At 47.7% G+C, this 23,942-nt stretch overlaps 1 protein-coding gene across 2 annotated transcripts in view; it reads right to left on the bottom strand.

The window, feature by feature from the left end:
- Window positions 1-14,273, bottom strand: part of Adgra1 (adhesion G protein-coupled receptor A1) — a 41,397-nt gene extending 27,124 nt beyond the window's left edge. Inside the window, exons 1-4 of one of the 2 annotated variants that reach the window (XM_051193281.1) lie at window positions 13,661-14,273; window positions 12,769-12,967; window positions 2,266-2,393; window positions 352-475 (exon numbers count right to left, since the gene is read on the bottom strand). In XM_051193281.1, coding sequence (XP_051049238.1) covers window positions 352-475; window positions 2,266-2,393; window positions 12,769-12,771 — 255 coding nt within the window. In that variant the 5' untranslated portion in view covers window positions 12,772-12,967; window positions 13,661-14,273. Of the gene's footprint in view, window positions 1-351; window positions 476-2,265; window positions 2,394-12,768; window positions 12,968-13,660 lie in introns of those variants that run through there. The other variant, XM_051193282.1, reaches the window with a different exon arrangement.
- Window positions 14,274-23,942: the final 9,669 nt, after the last annotated feature.

Here is a 23,942-nt window from a genome sequence, read left to right as displayed (position 1 = left end):
CCCACCCCTGGGTCCTGCATCACTGGTCTTCAGGAAATGCATCATGTTCCCATTCTTGTGAAGATCACCATATGCTGGATAGTAGATATCTATGGCCCACTAGCCCTTAGACAAGTTGCTGAAGTGAAAGACAACACTGTTTTATATGGCTGAATGTTGAGCAAAACACCCTGTTTCAGATGGAGGTGGGATTATACTAAGGACCCACTGTAGAGCCTCACTCTTCCCTTCAGGGGCAAGCTGAACAAGCACTGAGGTTTCCTTTTATAATCAAATTAGCATCATTTCCACATGGATAAGAAAGCTGGCATGCCCACTTTTGTGTTTTAGCACAGGGAAGGCAGCACTCACCGCCTGGCATAGGATAGGGTGCTTGGTGCGATTGATGCCACCAGCAAACACGGTGAAGGTCAGAGCCGCGTGGAAGCAGAAGTTGAGGAGTGCATGCCGGCCTTTCCGGCTGATCCGGATGGCACTGTGAGAAAGAAGAGATTTCACATCAAAAACCATTCGTTCAGAAAAGAGTCTGGAAATATCACACCTTGTCCATGGTGGGAACAGCAGGCCTTCAGGAGGGCTGGGAGCAACCCATCCAAAGGACCAGACCATGGGGAAGATAGGCAACTGGGCCTCATCCAACTTAGCGGGTTCTCACTGGTGCAGTGCTTGGGAGGGCTTCTGTAGAGTTTCTGCCCCTTTGTCCATTTGATATACTGACTTGTCTAGGATCTCAGAGAGGGAAGTTATGCTCCTGATGCCCAGGACAGCTTCATCTCTGAGTAGATGTCTGATGCAGAGAGAGGGCTGGACTATGTGCCTAAAAGTATGATTGCCTTTGGTTGTGATAATATCCATGTTCACCAGCATGCCTAAAGATCTACCTAGCCAGCTAGGGCAGGGCCAGGAGCAATAGTGAGCAATCAGCTTATGGCTTTGACTCCATCATGGCTGTGAACACACATCTAAGTCTCCTCTTGCAGGTCCTGTGGTCTGAGTGTGCTTCCCAAGATCCCAGTTGGAATTTTACTACTAGCATGGTGGCATTAGAGAATGGTTGTTGGGGCTGAGTTCTCATGAATAGATTTAGTGGTCTTATCTAAGAGATCCATAAGGGCTGCCCTTTTCTTTATACCATTGGAGGACTCAGAGAGAGAGAGAGAGAGAGAGAGAGAGAGAGAGAGAGAGAGAGAGAGAGAGAGAGAGAGGAGAGATGAGAGGGAGATTATGAATCAAGACATAGGTTCTCATCAGACACCAAACCAGTTCAGTACCTTCACTCTTGGCTTCCAACTTCTAGAACTATGAGAAAACAATTTCTATTTTATCCATTGTTATCAACCAGACACTCTGTGGTAACTTGTTTGAGCTGCCAAAATAGACTACGAACAGTTTTGGAGCTATCTAAACCTCTCCCACAACAGAGGCCTTGTCATACCAAGCCTCCATTTGTGACTGGCTATGAACCAGGCCTAGGCATTACTCACAATTTTGGTTAGGGTTTGGCTGTGGCTGTGGCTGAGATCCCTACCTTCTATGTCCTAGTGCATCTTCTAGGGATTCAGGCAGCCAGCAGTCACATGCATCCCCATTCCAGACACAGGCAGCCAGAAGTGATCTCAGGAGTGGGCCTCTGTCTAGAGGGCCCTTCTTAAGTAAGAAGGCACAGTAGAGAAGGACTTCAAGATTCTACAAGCCTGACCATGCCTCTTAGGATACCTGAGCCAAAATGCTTCCATTTCACAGTTTTACAAGAACACAGAGGGCAGTGGTGGTGGCACATACCTTTAGTCCCAGCACTTGGGAGGCAGAGGCAGGCACAACTCTGTGAGTGTGAGGACAGCCTGGTCTACAGAGTGAATTACAGGACAGCCAGGGCTGTTTCACAGAGGAACTCTGCCTTGAACTAGCCCTCCCCTCTCAGAAAAAAAAAAAAAAAGAAAAGAAAAGAAAAGAAAAAAGACAAAAGAAGGTCCAGTGGGGGCAAAGTAGATAGCTCGGCAGTTAAGAGCACTTGCCATTTTCCAGTAGACTCAGGTTTTGTTTTCAGCTTATAACCATTCTTAACTCCAGTTCTATGGATCAGGCACACTCTACTGACCTCCTTGTGAACCACACATACACACAGAACACATACATACATGTAGGCAGAACACTCACACTCATAAAATAAAAATAAATTGATAACAAAAAAGAAGGCCAGAGGCCCAGGATGGAAGGAGTAGGTTTTCTCCATAGTGGCTGCTGTTCCAGGTAGGGCTCCCTTACCTCTGATGGAGGATGTAGGTGATGACAGAGGCAAGGAGGCACAGGAGCATGACCGCAGTGCAGGCATACACCACGGGGTGCAGGAACTCCCCTGGGTACTGGGGCAGGGAGAGGACAGTCTTCAAATCCTGGAAAGGAAGCGGAGACTGCAGTGACCAATATGGCCAGGATTCTTTCTGTGATTTGTCAGGAGTCTCAGGAGGAGTCAGGCTGGCAGCTGAGAAGGACCTTGCCCAGAACCACTCATGCAGAGTGTAGGGCATGGTATCCCAGGAGCCCACCTGGGATTGGTGTTCTCCCAGGGCTGCTCAGCTGAGAGCATCTTCCCATGATTCCGAGCAGCTCCCAGAGGTACCATTTCCACAGTGCCCACACCTGCAGCTAGTCTTCTTTCTACCCAGTCACTGGCAGAGGGCATGCAGGCAGGCACCGGTTTCCACTGCATATGTGTCTGCTGCCTTCAGAGGAGCTCTAGCCTCCCCAATCCTCCTGCACCCCACACTCATTGACATTATGCTTTTACATGGCGCCCTGGGGAGTTCCACACCCCATTCCCACAGCACTAAGACAGTGGCATTGACCTGAGTGGATGGAGAAAAAAAGTTGCGAACAATAGGTATGGCCTCAGGGCCTTTGCTACCTTCACCCACTTTACTGTGTGTCAGAACAGAAGTAAAGGGTTCAAGGTCACAGTTCAGATAAAATCATGGCTTGTCTGTGGTAGAGAAACATGGAGAAATGGATGTCTGGGATGGAAATGCTTGAAAATCCTTGGGGTCCGGGGTGAATGTCCTTGCCGCTATGTTTGGGTCAAGAAGGTCAAGTCTCTACTTTGATCCCGAAGAGACACCTGGTCAGTGGGCAGCCAGGTCTAGTGCTCACAGTGTCCTCACACTCTTCACACTTCAGGGCAATAGCTGGTGCAGGGCAGAAGCCTGAGGGGTAGCTGTAGACATGGGGCCCAACGGATGGAATGCCATGTAGTCTGTGCCTCTCCCAGATTATGATTTCCTAATGAGATATTGGTGTTGTGGAGAATTTGTTTAAACCAGGCAAACAAGTGTTACAGTTGTTCATGCTGCATTTGTTAACTATGTAAAGGTGCATTGCATTTGTGTTAAATAAAATTAACCTGGGCTCAGAGAGGTGGGATTAGGCACTGGTTAACAGGGATGCGCTTAGCTTGATTTATTGATTTATTTATGGTTGGGGTGGTGTGGAAGAGAGTGGCTTCCAGGACACCAGCAAAGAGAGTAAGTTAGCCAGTTGCTAGTCTAACTCTCTGAGCCCACAGGTTTTCACCCTAACCTTTGAATCTTCATTGTCTGGGGAGCAGAATTTCCCCAGGCTATGGCCACTCTAGTGAAGATAAAACAACACGTTGGAAAGCTAACCCTACTGCAGGCATGTTGTAGTGCTCTCCATTGGCCATCACCACACCCTACCCTCCCGACTAGGAAACTTACCACACTGGGCCCCAGGCAATGGGAAGGGGACTGGGCAAGGAGTCAGGATATCTACAGGATGGCCTAGCTGAGGAAGGATGCCGCATAGGGCCATACATCTTTGCCCTAGGAAGCCCTTAGAAGGCTGGCCAGGCAACAACTGCCAACTGCAGGAGGAGCCTGTACCTGAGTGAGGTTAAGGTGTCCACAATAGAGTAAGAGTTTCTGAAGAGGGTGAATACTGTTTGTCCAAGGAGTATGTCTTCAACTGGCCCTTTCTTCCTGAACATCCAACATCTAGTCTGATGGCTCAACTCAGCTATGTGGCATATGTAGGACATTTGCCCATGGGTATTTTTAGGAACATGGCTAGAGATTACCTCACTCTCCAAGCACAAGGGCTTCCATTAAGTTTGTCTGAGTGCCCTCCCCCTCCCACCTTCAAGCCTAAGATGTTTCCTGTAGTGTGTTGAGCAGAGGGTCCTCCAGGATGCCTGGCCTCCTTGGCAGCTCACATGTCCTTCCTTGGTGTCTGTCTGCAGGTATTTGTGTTTGCTATGGGTTGATAGAGGACACTCTGTGGCTCCTGGGAGCATCAAGGCCATTATTCTGTTTGTCTCGGCTCAGCTGCTTCCTGTCAGACAGAAGCCAACTCTTGAGTCATGGAAGGCAAGCTTCCTGGTGAGGTCAGGGTACCCACATACCTGAACTTGTGCTGCTGAGAGGTGGGATGCCCCCTGGGGCTAGAAGAACTCTGGGTTCAACAGGGTCTTTTCATGGAGGTCTTAGGAATTTGACTCAATCTGGCCATTGTTATTAGTGAGGGGGAGAGAGAGAGAGAGAGAGAGAGAGAGAGAGAGAGAGAGAGAGAGAGAGAGAGAGAGAGAGAAAGTGCAGTGCTAGCAAGCTTCCCAGGACAGTCCTTTCCTTGCATCTAGGTCTCTTCCCTGGAACTAAAACTCCACAGGATCCTGAAGACCTGTGACTTACAAGTCTTCCATAGCCCTCCTCAGGGTCATTGTCACTGTGTATATGGGGTGTGGGAGTGTCACAGGGGTTTGCCTTCCTGATGGTATCATTGGATTGTTGTGATGGGAAGGATCTGCGGATGGCCACAGAGGGCAGAGGGCTCAGTTCTGACCACAGCAATGCTTACAGTGTAACATGTTCCAAGTTGGGAGCTGATTTCCATGTTCTCATCCCCAGGCCCTACAGGAACACCTGTGTTTGGATTCTTCTATCTATGGCTTGAATTCACATAACAAAGCCTCATGGGAGGCCAAACAAAAATACAGAACTGTCTCCATATAGCAGACAGAATGCTTAGGGAGCCAGTGTGCTGTGCAGTGATGTTTTCTGAAGGGACAGGGTCACACAGCTTTAGACTGAGGGGCTCAGTCTCAGCTGGATAGTCACAGGGGTGGCCTCTAACCCTTTAGTGTCTCTGTAAGCTTGGGAGAGGAGGCCTGAGTGGGTAGAGTCATCTATGTGAAGACAGACTTGAGAGACTAGGAGCAGGATGAACCACGGGATGACCAGTGAACTTGGTAGGAAGTGAGGTTTGATTTGGCTTCCTGCTTGCTTGTATCAGAATGATCAGCAGTGCCTTTCTGCATTTTTAGAGGTGACATTTAAAATTCAAAGTAGGCAATGCAAAATGGAGATGCATTTCATATTTTAAAGTTCACACATGGGCAAGTTCCTCTCAAGGAGTCTACTGTGCAAATGTTCCTTGGGCAAGATTCCAGTGATCTGACATGGGGTCAGGCAGAAGCTGCCTGGCTTGAGGACAAAGAGTCCCTCTGCACTTGCGGAGCCAGAACATTCGTTGGAACAGTGATAGTGAGCAGTGCTTGGCTCCCAGGTCACACACAAGAGCTCTCAAATGACTGAAGTCTGTTTTCCAGCCAACTGTGTCACTTGTTCCCCAAACTACAGCTAGCTTGCTGATAACCACACGCTCCTGGCTGCTGGCTACCCAGTTAGCACTCACATTCCACAGGAGCTCCACATCAATGAGGTCTGATGTAGAGGTCATGTTGACACTCCAGAGGATGCTGCGATCATTATAATCTCATTATGGTGATACAGATCCACCCACCCTGCTGTCACAGATCTGAATATAACCAAGGCAGGGGAGAGAAGAGGCGGCACCCTGATTCCTGGAAGTCTCCTCCCTTCTCTGATGACAGCATGAAGACTACACTGTCAGAATGCAGGCCTAGTAACAAGCCACACCCCAGAGCAGCCTGGGGGCCCTCAGAATTGAGCTCCCCTTTTCTGTTCATTGACCATGGGGCAACACTTATTACCTACTTCCTAGAACTGTTGGGTGATGCTATCAGCACTAAGTAAGAAAAAGCCTGGGAGATGCAGTAACAGGGGAAGAGGGGCCATCCCAGAGAACTCTCAGAGGCAGAGTGAATTTCAGTGAAATGACAAAGGCTACTCCCAGTTATCTAGATCAAGGTGACATACTGTTTGCATTGCCTGTAGGATGGACTGATTGTTCTAGAAGCCACTGTGGCATGTCTTTGCTCACTGGGAAATTCCAGAGTCCTTTTGCCTTAAGATGACTGCTCAATCAATAGTCTCATCCCCACTGTGGTGGTCTGAATAAGAATGGCCCCCATAAGCTCATGAATGCTTAGTCACCAACAAGTGGCCTACTTGAAAATATTAAAAGGATTAGAAGGTGTGACCTTATTGGAGGAGGTATGTCACAGGGGCTGGGTTTTGAGGTTTCAAATTCCATGCCAAACCCAATGTCACATATGGATCAGAATGTAGCTCTAAACATGCTTGCCTGTTGTCATGCTCCCTGCCATGATGATAATGGACTAAACCTCTGAAACTGTAAGCCAGCCCCCAGTTAAATGTTTTCTTTTATAAGTGTTGCGTTGGTCATGGTATATCTTTAAAAAAAAAAAAGATTTAGTTATTTATTGTGTATACAGTATTCTGCCTGCCTGCATGCCTGCAGGCCATAAGAGGACACCAGATCTCATTATAGATGGTTGTGAGCTGCCATATGGTTGCTGGGAACTGAACTCAGGACCACCAGAGGAACAACCTAACCTTTAAGCCATCTCTCCAGCCCCGTGGTATCTCTTCACAGCAACAGAACAGTGATTAAGACACCTGCCCTAACACCTAGCAACAGGTATTTTGTCATAAGTCATGGCTTCCTTTCACATTTTCATTTTATTTTAGTTGATGTACCCTTTGGGCTTGTTTTGCCAATGGAATGATCCAGGAAGCTACACAGGACAAGAAGAAAGGAGGAAAGGGAGGAAAAGAATTCAATTAAGCAATAGAACAGCTCTTGGTGACTGACAAATGGAAAAAGAACCTCTTGAACCTGGGGATGCCAGGTCTGAAGGCATACTGCATTGTGACCTGGGATCTTTGAATAGAGGAAGCAACTGGATCTCTCTGGTTCTTCTTCTGGTTTGTTCCTTCACACCCTCCTCCCTCCCTGTCTTCCTTCCTTCCTTTAAATTTTCTTGTGAGTCTGTATGTCAGTGTGTATGCATGTGTGTGTCTGTATGTGAGTGTGGTGTATGCATACATGCATGCACAGAGTCATGTGTCTCTGCACCTGTGCAGAATCCAGAGGAGGTAGTCAAGTGTCCTGTATTATCACTTTCTGCTTGATTCCATTGAGACTGTCTCTCACTGAACCTGGAGCTAGCCTCTCAGCCAGTCAGCTCTGACAATCCTCCTGTCTTTGTCCCATACAGCACTGGGGTTCCAGGAGCACGTGTTATGCCTGGCTTTTTACTTGGGTGATGGGGTTTGAACTCATGCTCTTGTGTTTTGCACAGCAAGTTGTCTTACCCACTGAACCATCTCCTCAGCCTTGGTTCTTCTTTCTACTTAGTTTTCCTGGGTAGTCTTCCTGATCTCCATCTGTGGTTTTGTTTTATTTTGTTTTGTGACAGGGTCTCACTCTGTAGCTGCCACTGCTTCTCAAGTGCTGGAATCACCCTTGTGAGTCACTGCACCCGTGTGATTGTGTGATTCACTGTGCTCACTCGGTTTGGTTACTTTGTTCTTCTTGGTTCCTCTTTTCTTTTCTGGTTCTGTGCCAACCTCAGATTGGTTTTGCTAGAGCCTGGTGCATGTCCTTGCCTGTCTTTTCAGTGATAACTGGATCTTATTTGATCGATCAACCTTCCATGGGAAAAGCAGAAGGTAAGACACTCAATTGCTCAAAATACCAATTGGGTGTTACATGAATATAGTTTGTGGTGCTTTTCTTTTTTAGGGGGAATTCCTGGGATGGTGAAATCATGAAGAAAGACATTTTGAAGAGTATTATGGGGATTTCTTTCTAGGCTGATGGTTGCTTTCTTAGTGTGGATAGTTTAAGGGGAATGTTGAATAGATGGCAACAGCCCTACCTGACAGAAAGGTAGCTCTAAGATGTTTGTAGTCATTTAGACCTTGGAATGAATAAAAAGAAAGATGGAAACAAACAAAGAAACAAACCAAACCAAATAAAACCAAAAGCAAAAGCAAACAACAAAACCCCACCATACCCTGTGAGTAAAAGTTCCAAACTGCTCATAAACACAACCATCTTTTGCCAGCCCATTTGCTGACTCCTAAGCACCCCAGCCTGGCTAGCTTGAAATGAACCCATCACATTTGGGGTTATATACTTTTCATAGCTTAGAGCTACAGATGTCCCCTCACCCATGGTCCCAGAGCTGACCTCACACAGGTAGAGTGTCCTTGTGCATCTGAAAGTACCCTTGTCAGCCTTTGTGGTCCTGGCACTGTGGGGAGGAAGGCAGTGCCTTGAGTTTGTTTGTGTTCCATAGAGCTGCAGAGCCTGGTTTGAGGTCTTGCCCTTGAATACCTTTCCCGTGCCTTTGGCATTTTAAATCATGGCATGCCTTATTATGCATTTATTGATTTCATTGATCATTATCATTGTGTGTATATGGGTGGGCTATGCCCATGCCGTGGATCCTTTGTGGAGGCCAGAGGATGACTTTGCAGAATTGGTTCTCTCCTTTCACTGTAATGTGGGTTCTGGGGATTGAACTTAGGTTTTTAGGCTGTTGTTGGTCTTTAGTCCTCTCTCTTGTCTTTTTTGAATTTGGAAGTAGCAGACACAAAGGGTGTTGTGAATATATCATGTATTGGCCTTGTGTTCCTGTCAAATGTGGCTAAGGACCATTCAATGGCAGTGAGGTAACCTCTGGGCTACAGTGAGTGAGGACCAACTGAGTTCTCTGTGAAAGCTCCAACCTCTGTGGTTGCTACTGCTATTAAAAGCACTTTGAACAATGTATTGTCACAACCAACAGACAGGAGCCACAGCATTGTTGTAACCAACAGACAGAAGTAGCCCCTGATCAACTAGACTCAAATACTACAATTCTGGAGAGCCAGGAATCATTCCACACTATGTTACCCCATACCATGCCATCCCACATCCCAGTATCCAGTACCACATGTTCCCATCACAGTAATCATTATATCCCACCCTGAGTACCCCATTACATAATGCCACCTTAATCTAGCTCACCCTGCTCTATGCTATTTTATTCCAGATCATCCTATATCACACTATTTCAATGAACATCATCATAAACCACACTGTTTCATCCCATACCACACAAATCAACATTATGCAAGTCCACACCATGCCATTACTCACTAGTCATTCCACATACAGTACCCTGTGCCACAGCATTCTGTCCTATGTTATCCCACATGCTGTAACTCCACAATACCCCACCACACAAGACTGACCTTTCTTGCTATTTCACTCCTTGTCATCCACTCCACATCATTCTCCACTCCATCCAAATGAATACTATCTCAGGCAATACCACTCGAATCCACACCATTCTTTCGTTCTTGAGACAGAGGCTTGCTATGTAGCCCAGGCTGGCCTCAGATGCATGTCAGTTTTATTGTTCTAGCTTCCTGAATTTTGAGGTGATGGGGATGACTCTCAGTTTACACAACCACACCATTGTATATCACACATCTCACACTATAAATTCCACACTATACATCCTACCCCACACCCCACACCATACATGTAATGCTACAACATTCTATACCATACATCTCATACCATACAGCTCTACACCACAATTCTATACTGTACCAGTCTGTACCACACATCCCATACCACATACTTCACACCATTTAATACTGTACTATTCTATACCATACATCCCGCACTACACCATTCTACTTCCCACCACACATTTTGCACCACACATCCCATTATACACTATTCAGCACCATGATCCCACAGCAACATCCCCACCATACATTCCACACCACACATTGTATACCACATGTTGCACATCACACCTTGCACATTACACTAGTCTATATCACACACATCCTGTACCATATGGCATACCATACATTTCGTATCACACTGGTCTATGCCATATATCCCACACCACACATTCTACACCATGTATACCATATTAGATGAGTCAACACCATACATCCCAACCATACATTCTATATCTCACATCTACCCTGCACATTCTACCCCACATACACTATCACACTGTTCAACACCACATATCTCTACCACACATCCCCACCACACATTCTGTAAGCCAAACTCCACACAATACACTCCCACACCACACATCCCACACCACACATGTGCACTGTAAATCCCACACCACATCTCCTACAGCTCCACATCACACATCCCACACCACACATTTCACACAATACTGGTCTATACCTCATATTCCATGATATACATTTTACATTATATCATTCTATAACATACATCACACTCCATAACACTCTACATCACACACCCACACCACACATTCTATACCCATACCCCACACTATACATCCCCACCACACATCCCATATCACCACATATCTATACCATACATCCTACATTACATATTCCATACTACATATCTACACCACACATCCAACCTCACACACTCTATGATACACATCTATGACATACATCTAACACCACACATTCTATGCCACACAGCCTACTCCATCCATTCCTTTTTTTTTTTTTTTTTTTTTCTGGATAGGGTTTCTCTGTGGTTTTGGAGCATGTACTATCTTGTAGACCAGACTGGCCTTAAACTCACAGAGATCTGCCTGCCTCTGCCCCTTCCCCTCCCCAAGTGTTGGGATTAAAGGCGTGTGCCACCAATGCCCAGCTTACACCATACATCCTACACCACACATCTACAAAGCATATCTCACACCACATATTCTACCATGCATTCCATACCATTGTATGCCACAGACTCCAGACCACACCATCTTATGCCTGCATCCCATACCACTTATTCTGGGCCACACTAATTCATACCCCACACCCCAACTCATACCATTCTACATTGTGTGTTCTGTACCACAGTGTCCTATATCACATATCCCACACCACAACAGAATATGTCTGTCACATCAGTCTATCCTGTTTAGTTCCTCACCTCTAGTTGCCAGAAAGCAAGAGCCATGCACGTGGAATGTGCCTTAGTCAGTCCACCAAATTTGGATGCTCTCAAGGAACAGCAGAGAGAAGGCAGGTGTTGAACAACTCTCTGTCACTGACAGGTATCAGTTTGTTTTCTTGGTGTTAATGGTGAGAATCACAGGTGACGGAGGGCAAAATCAACCATATCTGGGTGTCTGCAGTACCTATTGTAGAAACAAACTGGTTTGCTCCTGAGTTTGCTATCTGCTGTGACACAGATGCCCTGACAAGGACATCTTGAATGTCCTTCGTGAACCCAGTGCTGTTTAAGCCCTGGTATGTGGCTCAGAAGACCAGGGTATGTGGTTGTGTCTTAAGCCTGGGAGCAGGCAGGTGGTGGTTCACTGCTGGACATGTGTTGGAGAAGTTCCAGTAGGCTTGGTTCAGGTAGCCATTTGAGTATCAGCTAAAGCCACACAATCTCAGGACCACTGACCATTCTGTCCCTGGGTCACAGGTGAATTGCATGGCACCTGCAACACAGCCTTTAGACATACAGAAAGTGTGGCATCTCAAATGGTTCACTTTCTGTGTCTGTCAGATACCCTCACCTGAAAACTATCAGTGGATTGCAATAAAACCCCTGAAAGTCACAAAACATTGAGGATGAAAGCCACAAACCATTCCAACCTAGGACTGACAGCCATGTTGGGTGTGGCACTTGCGGGCAGCAGGAGGGAGCATCAGAAGCCAAGGGACCCTTGAGCTCAGGCTGCTCTCCTTTGAGAGCTGCCAGTGCTTGGAAATGATAACCTTGCTGAGGTCAGGAGAGAGCATGGACACAAGCTTTGCCTCAGCCAACAATGCTGAAGTGGTGAGGCTTTGGGCATCAGGGATTTCTCTTCTTGGGCATTTATGAATGAAGCAAGAAGCAAGTGAGGCAGTGACTCAGACAGAATGTTCCTCACCAGGTGACACACAGGTCTGCACTGAAGCATCCATGCTCATGTCTGCGCTATGGACACGTTGTCCTAGTGGTCATTGGCATGCTTAGCACGCACCCCAGCCCGAGCTGTCCTGTCAGCTGTCCCTTAGGAGCATACACAATGCATTATTTACTCCGCTGTCAACCTTCCTGGAGACCGATAGGCAGCAACCACAATAAAAGCTTGTGGGAGGCTTCAGGAAGGGCCCCACCATGTCTTGGACACTGTTCTAGTGGGAGGGAACCTCATCTAGGATTAGACAAGGTTTCCCAGGGCATGGACAAGAGCCCCATGGATGGATGCCACTCTGTTGATTAAATGATTCGACATTGCCGTGTGCCTGCAGCTAATTAGTATGAACAGCACCAAGTGAGCCAGTGAGCAGACAGACCCTGGCAGGCAGCCAGAGACCCAGGGCAGCTAGACCCTGCTGCCCTCAGCACCAGCCCCATAGAGCTCTCCCACCCCAGGAATGAGCACATGCTGGACAGTTGCTAACTACCTAACCACCCCATAAGTTACTTTCCTGCCATGGCTTCTTCCACCTAACAGAGGTGGTAGCACTTGGTCTAGCATGAATGCAGGGTGACCTGAGCTGTTAGCCCCTGGGACTGTGTACTTACCATGAGCCCTGCAGAGTTAAGAGAGGCAAGAACATCGGCGGGGTTGCTGGCATCAACCACTATGTTGCGCCCTTCTCCCCTCTAGCCTCCATGGCCATCTGGAAGGTCAAGTCCCAAACTGCAGTCACGGTGGAAGTCCTGGGAAGGCCACCTCAGAGTGATTGTGACAGGATGGCTGAGGAGCTGCAGGCTGACCCACCTGCAAAGACAGTGCATGTTCAGAGTCTGAGGGAGGGCTTTCCTAGCCAATTACAGGCCAGTGCCCAGGAATATATACTCAGGGAGCACTCAGTTCCTTTCCAAGTTTGCCCCTTTCTGGCTCCTATCAACCTGGCCAGCCTGTTGGAGTCCCTGGCTCAGGCTCCATCTGAGGCATCCAGAGAGGTGGTGACAATCAGAGCTTTGGGACTTGGGAAGAAACCTGCCTCTTGGCAGCCAGAAACCATCCCTTGAGTAGTCCCGGCTCACCATCCCAACATAAGAATGAATACCACTTGGTTATTTCAAGCTGTACATGCCAGACCAACATTATCAATTTAAATCAAGAGAATCAAATAAACCTGAATAAATCTCTCAATGCCCCGGCAGACCTGGCAGGCAGAAGCTTCTGTTGCCTGATGTGGCCAGACCTTGAGGGCTAGCGTCTTCCACATGGGCATTCTTGCCTGCATTAGAACTATGTGGTCTTGCTAGGGCTCCAAGCCCCACACTTAGCCAAAGTTATTCAGAATCCACCTTCCAACAGCAAGAGTGGTCGAACCCCTCACAGCATTTCTGCTCCAGAAATGGCCCTCATGAGTGGACACTGTGCAGGGGGCCAGTAGCTTGGCCAGAAGCACCACCCCTCCCCTTCCCTTTTCAGACACCAGGAGGAAGCCACCCAACTTCTCACCTATTTTGGTAAAGGCAGCCGGAGAGGCACAGGTCTCACGCTTCTCATAGGCGAGATGTGGCATGTCCCTCGTGCTAGGGAACAGCTTTCTGTGACGATAGGCATTCGACTGGAGCGTGTGAGTGGAGTTATCAACAGATTGCAGGGCTGCAGCCTGGCGACTGGCTGTGGCCAGAGTACTGCGCTGGGGACCGAGCTCTGCACCCGGAGGGAGTGAGTCAGAGCCGAGAAGAGCAGGCATTCAATGCGCTCTCTGCAGGCAGTTTCCAGCTCTGGGTTGGGGGACGCCAGCCGCCTGCGCGCCTGATTTCTGCAGCAGCAGCCAGGGGAATGAAGGACCGGCCGGGAAGCAGGAGCTGTAACCATGGGGACTGGGGGAGGCGCGGACCGCGGCAGCGCCGTGCCCTGGCTCCCTGCGGCAGAGCGGGAATGGTTCTTCCCAGCCCGGCGGCCCGCTGCCCGTCACACTGCAGAGTCGATTTAAAGAGACAACCGACTAGGGTTTGCTGCTTGCTTCCAACAGATTTAGACAACTCACATTAAAGCATTTCCCCCAAAAAGAGGACAGGATGATGTTATTTCATTTTAAAAAGAGATCCCTGTCTGTTGAGGGCTCCAGGAACAGGAAGGTGGAAACGGAAATTGATTTTGGAAGAATCTCCACAATCCTGGTATTAAAATATTTCTCAAATCCAAATATGCCAAAACTGAGATGAAGTCTATCTGAGCATGAGTCAGCAAGGTTGGTCCTGCCTGTGGACAGGGCCTGGCTGGGCAGATAGTGTCTTTCCTAATCCCAGTGTTGAGCTCCTTCTCCCAGTCTCTGCCTGAGCAGTGTATCAGAGACCAGAGTACTGCAGTGGGTTGGCCTGGGCCAGGCTGCCTGCCTGAGGGGAGGGCCAGGGTCAGGTCTAGATTTTTCACAAGGTTAATCCCCCTGAGAGATGTTGGCATGGCACTGTGTTTGGGAGAACCTGTTTGGGTATCATTTTTCTCTCCATCCAATTCAGCCCTGCCCATCAATGTGGCTCTTCCAAGTGCCCTCAAAGCTAGTGCCTACTCCAGGGGGTCCCCAGGTCCCTGCTACCCTAGAGTTTAAAGGGTTGGAAGCTAGATTTCCTGGGGGGAGAGATAGTTAAGAATCATGAAGGTGGAATTAGATGCAGGGACATTGTAATTCTCAGTCTCATAAGTCCTGTGGTATTGGTAACCCTGTGGGTGGGGTGTGGTCAGTTGTCCTCTGTCCCAGAGTGGGTACATTGAGATGAAACCCAAACTTCTGCCTGCTCAACACCCTGTAGGTCACAGGGACCTCCATGTGTTCTGAACTCTCAGAGCAGTTCCTCCAGGGACTGGAGGCCAGCCAAGGTCCCTTCCTGATAGATCCTGGATGACGGTCATGATCAAGTGGGTAGATAAAAGGGGGCAGTACAGGGTTGGTGTGGTGTCTCTGTACCAGAGTAGACCCTGACACCTGTCTCTTGCTCAAGGCTCCAGATTCACCACAGGTGGCCCAGTGACCCAGGAGAGGCAGGATAGCACAGGCTATTTTGTGATTCTATGTACAACTTGAATGATGTCCCCCAGCCTCTTCCTAGAGTGGCCAGAACCAAGAATTGGTTCTTGTACTATGGTTGGACCCTAGCTGAAATTTCCAGAATCAAAGCTCAGGATGTGGCTTCACGAATCCTGGCACTGGATTAGTGGTTTCTACCCACTCATAGCTGCCACACATACTCCTCTGCAGCTGTGCCAGGGCCTAGGGCTGGGGCTGCCCAAGGAGGGCATCACTTCAGGTCTGATCTCTGGGGTCACACTGGAGACAGAGGTGCCATGATGACCTGCACGGTGGTCCATGTTCTATATCAACACAGAATAGTTTTTCTGTGGCAGTGGTTCTCAACCTTCCTAGTGCTACAACAGCCTTTATACAGTTCCTCATGTTGTGGTGACCCCAACCATAAAATTAAGTCATTTCTACTTCATAACTAATTTTGCTACTTTATGAATTGTAATGTAAATATCTGTTATGCAGGATATCTGATATGCAGTCCCCAAAGGGATTGTAATCCACAGGTTGAGAGCCACTGATCTACGGGATGGGGAAACTGAGGCATGGCATAGTCAGGCATATTTCTGGTTACTACTTAGCCTGTGCTGCTGCTCTGGGGGCCACCCTGTCCTATTTGCTAGACAGGCCACACTTGCCTCTTACTGGAAGCATATTTGGCTATTGGGTTTAAGGAAACCTGGCAATGTGGCTCAAGCCTCAGGTCTCCTGTCTCTCAACACTTGGAGTAATCTAAATCACCCTGCAGTTAAGAACCTGCCCTCCACATTGGCCTGGGAGATGTTTGCCATGAGCCCAAGTGTCAGTGCCTGCATGGCACAAGGTGTCATGAAGCCTGATCCCTCCTTTAAGCTGCTCCTCTTGGCACTCCTGGCTGGCTAGACTCAGTGTTGCTATGGGACACAGCCCAACCAACCTCTGGGCACTATGGACACAGTCATCTCAGAATACCTGCTAATTCCACAAACTGGTCAAAGAGGAAAGCACAGGAAAAGGACAAGGCTGGCTCAAGGAACTGAAATAACACCCAGTCCGAGGCCACTAGGATGCAGGCAACATGGGCCCTTTAATGAGGACAAGTAAAACCCCTCCATGTAGGGAAATGCCAGTTTCTGCCCCACTGGAGTGGGTCTTTGCTCAGGGCACATTCTGCTTACAAAGTTTCCCCAAGTCTAGTGCTTGAAGAGATGCCAGCAGAGGATGAGAGTTTCTGCATCTGTGATGGCCACACAGAACAACAGGGATATAAATGACTGTCTGGAATCTCCAGCACACGCTGAAACTGTTGTCCTTGGAGGTTTCTCTCACGAAGACCTCAGCTGTAGTCTTCAGGCCTGTCCACTGCCAGGCAGGTCGTCGGATCTGGTCATCCAGGGCCATCTTCCTCACATTAGTAAACAGCAAGTGATTGTTAGCATCTAAAGTCCCCTCTGTGTAATATCTCCATGTGATTTGGCTGAGACAGGATAGCAGCCCCTGTGGACACACAGCATGGACCATCCCATCAGGCTGCTGCTTGCGTAAAGGGCCAGACAGCACCTCTCTCAAGCTCCATGGACAGGCCTTTCTCACCCTGCTGGTGGAGACAAGCTGTCCAGAAAGGGCTGGCTGGGTGCCAACACTGGAAAAATACACAGTTCTCACGTGTTATCCTTATTTTTTCCCAACCTTTTTACAACTGAGAGAAAGGACATACTTCTTATGGGTTGTATGTGACAAGCTGTGGCTGTGTTGGCTCTGGGGTGTTATCCCAGGAAGCATGTCCTCAGGACTTGGTCACATTTCCTAGGTTCCCACCATAGCTGGCACGGGGCAGTACCTAGCTGCTCAGTTGCTTCCTGCTGCAAATCTTACCACAGACTTCCTCTCCAAAAGGAGCATGAGTGGACAACAAGGGTACAGAGGACTCCAGGGCTGCATGGCCTGCTGAAAGCAAATCCTGGACCTCTCCAGCAGATGGACAGTTCTAGTTCCCCTGCTGCCCTCAGGCTCTCCCTCTCTTCTAGAGAGGTCAGCTTTTGGGGCTGTGAGATCATCTGGCTGATCTCATGGACTGAGCTGGTGGCTCTGGCCTCCTCTGAAGTGTTAGGATCTCAGTCAAAGCTGTGGCCTTTGCAGCAGCCTTTGGACCTGCCTTATTGATGTAAACATGGATGTTGACTCCAGGCAGCTGGGAGTTCTCGTCAAACTCCAGTGGGCTTGTGAGTGCTGCCTGGTTGGGGATTGACTCTAGATGGGTCACAGCCCACCCTATGATCAGAAGGAGAAAGGTTGGCTGCTCTGCCGTGGTTACAAGAAACTCAAGCATCCAGAACCCAGAGCCACAGGAGGCCAGACTTTTCTCTGTATTGCCTGGCTTCAGGAATCCGCAAGCTGTTAGTGGGGGAGCAGGAAACAGTCCGATGAGGAGGCTGAGACTGAGTCATGCACCTGGTTAGTGGAATGAGACTATCTTCCCTCTTTCAGTGGGGCTGAGGTTACCAAGGACATGGCAAAGTTCTTGCAAGAAACACTTCATCTTAGAATAGGGATGGCCTTGGATGGCTGCTTGTGTCCTGGCTAGATGCACCACCTCTTCTGAGTACTGGAGGCTTCATAGCTGTGGGCTTCCCAGCCATTTTGTGAAAACCAAGAAACTGAAATGGGAAAAGATCAGGAAATGTTGGCCTCTGGGGGACGCAGCTTGGCCCCAGAGGGGGTGGGACTGTGGCCCTGGCCTCTCTGTGTGCAGCATCCAGGCTACAGAGCAGAATTAAAAAGGCTCTTGGGTTGCTGTGGAAACCAGTCATCTCCCCACTCCCCACCCCCCCACAGCATCAGCCTGAATCTGTACAGACCATTCCTAACAGATTCAAACCAACAAACTCATTCTCACCTCGAGGGAAGCTGAGTTTAAGAAGCAAATAATGAAACCACCAACTTAGAGTATGCTGCTGCTGCTGCTGCTGCTGCTGCTGGGTCTTTAACAAAGCACAGTGGACCCTTGAGAGGCCCAGGGCTAGCCCAGCCTCCGTCACAGCCTGGCGGAGGACAAGGAGATAATGTGCAGCTTCTGCTTGGTAACAAACAGATACTTTGGCATTTCGCATGCGCCTATAGGGTGTTCTGGGCAGACAGGGGGCCCTGGCTTGTCCACATTGCAGTGAAGAGAGCTCAGGCCCTGTTGGTCTGGGAGCTGTGAAGACTTGCAGGTCATGGAGTTATCGCTTTGACCTCTGATCCCAAGTGCCTCACTGAGCTCCACCTGCTGAGCTTCAAACCCTTCCCTGGGACCGGTAGGTTTGAGTGAGGTTTGGAGAGCTGCTGGCAGGAGGGAGGCACTGACAAGGATGCTCTGTGGTGAACCTGCTTCATTCTACCAGGATCAGAGGGCCACAGGGCATCACACAGCTTCATTCTGATCCACTAACTCCATGGTAGATCCAGCAGAGCTATGTGGCTTCTTTGCCCACCAAGCCCACCCACACTCCAGACAGAGAGACTGGTATACTGTACCCAGGAGCAGAGGGCTGGGCATGTCTGGAAATCTTGCTTGTCCTGTAGGCACTAGGGAGCCTTGAAATGCTGTATCTGAAGAAGAGAGTAAGAGGCAGGTTTGTTCTTAGTTGTCATGGTGATGGGTAATATGATACAACTTTGTGACTCTTAGCTCCCTCACTTTATCCATCGAGGCCCCATAAGCTTCACGTACAGCCTTCTGAAATCCTCACTGATGGGACTGTCTGCCATGACCTAGCACACGGCTGATCCGTGCCTTCCGTACTAGAGGAGTAGAGAGCAAGGGAGTAAAAGTGGCCACACCATGAAGTGAATCCATAGCCTTTTTCCAGGGTCCATGTATTCCCTCCCCCTGGTGACATATCCAGCTCCTTCAGGAAGGTAAAAAGGTAGTGGAGCTGCTTTGGTTGATACCAAAGCACACCTGTTATCCCCATCTTGAGGAACAAACTGATGTGTGTAGTCTGATCTCTGGCTGCTTGCCCCAACCTCTGAAAGCTCTGATCATGCACATGGATAGCTTAGGAAAAGCCTGATCCCTGTATACAGACTTGGGTCTCCAAAGGTAAGAGGAGATGCCAGTCTCACCAGTCATCAAAACACTCTGGTACGAGCATCTCTCATTTCCCAGGGTTGAGGTGTGGCTTGGACTTGTGGCCACAGACACAGCGAGGACACTTCCCTGGAGCTGCAGAGACCTCTGGTACTGCATAGAATTTCAATAAGAGCTAATCACAAGAGGAGATAAGCAATGCACAGAGTCTGCCCTCACAGGCTAGACTGGTAGCCACTACTGTGGCAGCTATCAAGGCACATGGACACCAGGCACTTGCAGCGCTGTGGGGTACCCCGATATCCTCCATTTTCAGGAGTTAACCTAGGTCCTCAGGAATATTTTTAAACACAGCATTTCCAGCCAGACCTGCTGGGACTTTCTGCAACAGAACCACACTCCCTACTGCTATCTTCATCTCAAATGTGAGCTAAAGATGGAACAGAGACATCCAGTTACCCAGATGGCTTTAACTTTCGGGGACCACTCTGGTCTCTCGGTAATGAGCCAACAGCATGGCTTTCATGACAAGATGGAACCTCATAAGGTGAGGGTGTTTGGGGTAGTGCTCTGTGGGCAGACATCACCTCTGTAGTCCTTCTATCAGGAGTGGATGTGGGCTTGTTATGCCTCCCCAACCATCTCAGTGGACAAGCTTCTTATACATTCTCTTCCAGCCTTCCTCCTCCTGCCCCAGTTCATCCACCTGCTCCGTCCCGACTCTCCACTTCATGCATCCTCCTCCCTGGCCACTGTCAGACATGAAGAGGACATGAAGGTCAGGCTTACATTCAGTTCGTGGGGCACCTGGCCTGCTGGGGAATATCGCGTAGTCCCTCTCAGGGCCAGGCTGTTCAGGAACTGTCCCTGGTGCTGCCCACACTGCCCGATGCCGCAGTTCCTCTTCCTGTTGCAGACCTTCCATGTAGCAGCTAGATTATAGCTGGAGCCTGGAGCCTACATCCTCTAAGCATTCTGGCTGCTGCTGACCAAACCCTACCTGGACTGTTCATCAGTGCAACACATATTTGTTAGCTGCCTGTCCCTCCCAGTGGGGGGGGGTCTGGCTCCTGCTGTGTCCTCTGGCAGTTGGGCCAGAGCAATTTAACTAAATTAGATACGGTGGGAAGCAAGTTGCTCCACCTGACAATTTTGTTAATTATTTATTTAAAAATTAGTGTTTCTGAGTCACTGGTTTTTCTAGTATTAGCAATTTTGGCACAACCCAGGGCAGTCTTCTACTTCTTTACATCGTGAAATAATTCTTCCTCTGTTTCAAAAATATCTTTAAGCCTAAAAATATCATTATATTTTTAAATTTCTAATAATTTTCCAGCCAGCCATTCGTGCTTTGAGCTCTTGGTTAGAGCAGAAGTTGGAAGATCTTGAATATCAACTCAAGGATGGGTTGGAGGTGCTTGAATACCCACTCTAGGGAGTGGCCAGCAAATCACATTCTGTAGGGCAGTCCTGCTGCTCTGTGAGCCCTTATCACAGATGCCATGGTGTGCTGTGAGTGTGAATATGCGTGTTAGTATGTGAGAAAATGTATAAGCCAGCATGTATGGGCCGACTGTGTATATGTGTTCAATAAAATGTGTGCCCAAATGTATGAGTGTGAAAGGGTGTGCAAATTTGTTTCAGAATTCGAGTGTGTACAAGTGCACCTGAATACAAGTGAGCTCCTTGACACACAAGCCAGTATGTGGGTGTGTCAGTATGCTATTGTGCACAAACATGTGAGTATGTCAGTGTGCAAATGTGCAAGCTCAGGTGGATGCGTGTAAGTATGTGAATGTATGTAGTTGTGAATAAGCAAGTATAAGTATGGGTGTATATGACCATGTGTGCAAATGTGGATATATGTGAATGCATGAGTGTGAATGTGGAGGAGCAAGCAAATGCAAAAGTGTGTAGGCATGCAAATGTGGATTTGTGCAAACATGTTAGTGTGAGTTGTATGGTTGCAGGAGTATGAACACGCACAAATAATGTGTGTGAATGTGTATGAGGGTGTGTGAGTGTGCAAATGTGAATGAATGTGTGAGTGAACATGAGTGTGAATATGTACATGTGTATGAGTGTGTGTATGAATGTATATAGGAGTGTGTGAATGTAAATGTATATGAATGTGTACAAGCATGTAAATATGAATGTCTATGAGTGTGCATGTACACATTAGTGTGAATGTGAGTATCTTAGTCAGAGTTGCTATTGCTGTGATAAAACACTATATCCAAAAGCAAGTTAGGGAGGAAAGGGTTTATTTCACCTCATCACTTATGACTCCATCAATGAATGAAGCCAGCAGGACTCAGGGCAAGAACCTGGAGGCAGTGCCTGGAGCAGAGGTCTGCAGGAGTGCTGTTTACTGGCTTGTGCTTTGTGGCTTGTTCACCCTGCTTTCTTATGGCACCTGGAACTACCAGTCCACATGTAGCATCACCCACATCAGTCACTAGGTTTTTCCACGTCAATCATTAATCAAGAAAATGTGTCACAATCTTGCCCACAGGCCAGTCTGGTGAGGGCATTTTCTCAATTGAAGTTGGCTTTTTCAAAACGATTTTGGTTGTGTCAAGTTGACATAAAACTAGTCAGAACAATTGATCCCTTGTCAGCTTGACACACAGAGAAATAACTATTCAACTGAAACCTTTCCTTTCTCACTTGTCTCCAAGATGCAATGTTAATATTATGATCATGATAGAAAACACAAATGATTGTGAAAGTCCTTCTTTAAAGTCCAGTTTCTTTAAAATACCCAGGTACTTTCAATGTTCAAAGCCTCCCCCAAGATACTCCAAGTCTATAAAATATCCATGGTCTCTAAAACTCCAAAATCTCTTAAAAAATCCCAATTCTCCCAACTGTGGGCCCCTATAATATAATAAAAAAAATAAGTTAAATACTTTCTTATTCCAAGAAGGAAGAACCAGGATAAAGTCTCAATATGAGCAAAACAAAGCCAGACTCTAGCAGTGTAAATAATCCACTATCCCATGTCTGGGATTCACTCACAATCTTCCAGGCTCCATTAGCCTGGACAGCTAGTTCTACTTTTCAAGCCTGTTATCTGAAGCACACACAGCTTCTCTTGTAGGCTCAGGCTGGCTCCACTCCATGGCTGCTGCTGGTGTCCTGGGCAGTCATTCTTTAGTATAGACAACTCTAAAATGCTGGGATCTCCTGCTGCAATTGGGATGCACTTCTACTAATAACGTCTCCTAGGATGTCTTCAGGGACTCTAACCCTGCCACACAGTGCTAATCCTCAGCTCTTTTTCCACAACTCCTCATGCCTTCAAAACTAGTACCAAGTGACTACCAAGTTCAGCTACCAGCATGAAATGCAGCCTTGGACATCTCAGACCACAGGATCTGTATGCTTAGCTGGAGCAAATACTATTGGAGGATTTTAACTCAATAAATCCCATCTCTTCTTAATTACAGTAATTCCCCAGTCTCAGCAGATCTATATCAATTGCTCTAAAAAAGTGAAGGTTTTACTCCCATGGTGCTGGTCTCTTGGTAATCACAGCAGATTATTCAGCTCCGGCTGACCAGACACATTGATTATTAATACAAAACACCACACAAATGGCCCTGGTGAAGTCTTTAAGTGGCTCTCAAATCTCCCCTCTGAAATGACATAAGCCAGGTCCCCATTGTCTCCATGTGTCTCAATATTCTTCTTTTCTAAGATGCCACATACAAGCTACTGAATACTCAAACAATTTTTACACCTCAGTGTTCAGTTGCTGCCACAATCTTCTCCCAAACATGCTCAGGTCTGTCACAGTAATAACCCACTCCTGGTACTTTTTCTTAGTTAAGGGTTCTATTGCTGTGATAAACATTATGATCAAAAGCATCTTTGGAGGAAAGGGTTTATTTTACCTTATAGCTCATGGGTCCATCACTAAGTGAAGCCAGGGCAAAAACTCAGGGCAGGAACCTGGAGGCAGGGGCTTGAGCAGAGGCCTATAGGAGTGCTTCTTATTGGCTTGCTCTTTGTGGCTTGTTCAGCCAGCTTTCTTAAGGCACCTCAGACTACCAGCCTAAGGATGTCACTGCCCACAGTGATCTGGACCCTTCCACATCAATAATTAGTCAGGGAAGTACACCACAGGCTTGTCCACAGGGCGGTCTGGTAGGGGCATTTTCTCAACTGAGGTTTCTTTCTTCAGGGAGATTCTAGTGTGTGTCAAGTTGGCATAAAACTAGTCATCACAGCAAATGTATATGTGTGTTTATTCACATAGGTGTGAATACAGATGATTGTGGTGAGGATATGAATATACTTACATGTATGTGAATGCACTCAAGAGTACAGACTTGAATGTGTATATACATGAGTCATGTGAACATGTGAGTGTGAGTACACTAGTATGAGTGTACACCATTGTGTGGGTGTGAACATTCATAACCACACAGGTCAGATTGTGTGTGGTTGGGTATTAATAAAAGCATGTGAATGTATGTGAGTGTGCAAGCATGTGTGAGAATATGCTCATGTGTCTATGCCATCAGGTGTGAATGTGTGTGGTTGATATTAGCATAAGTGAAGTGCATGTGTAAAACAAGTGGGTATGAGTGTGGATGTTAATATGCATGATTGTATGAGTGTGTGTGAATGCATGGATGAGGGTGTTAATGTAC

The sequence above is a fragment of the Phodopus roborovskii genome, unplaced genomic scaffold (assembly GCF_943737965.1).
Source record: "Phodopus roborovskii unplaced genomic scaffold, PHOROB, whole genome shotgun sequence".
NCBI lineage: Eukaryota > Metazoa > Chordata > Mammalia > Rodentia > Cricetidae > Phodopus > Phodopus roborovskii.
Note: the sequence above shows the minus strand (reverse complement) of the source record. Positions and strands in the feature narration are given on the sequence as shown.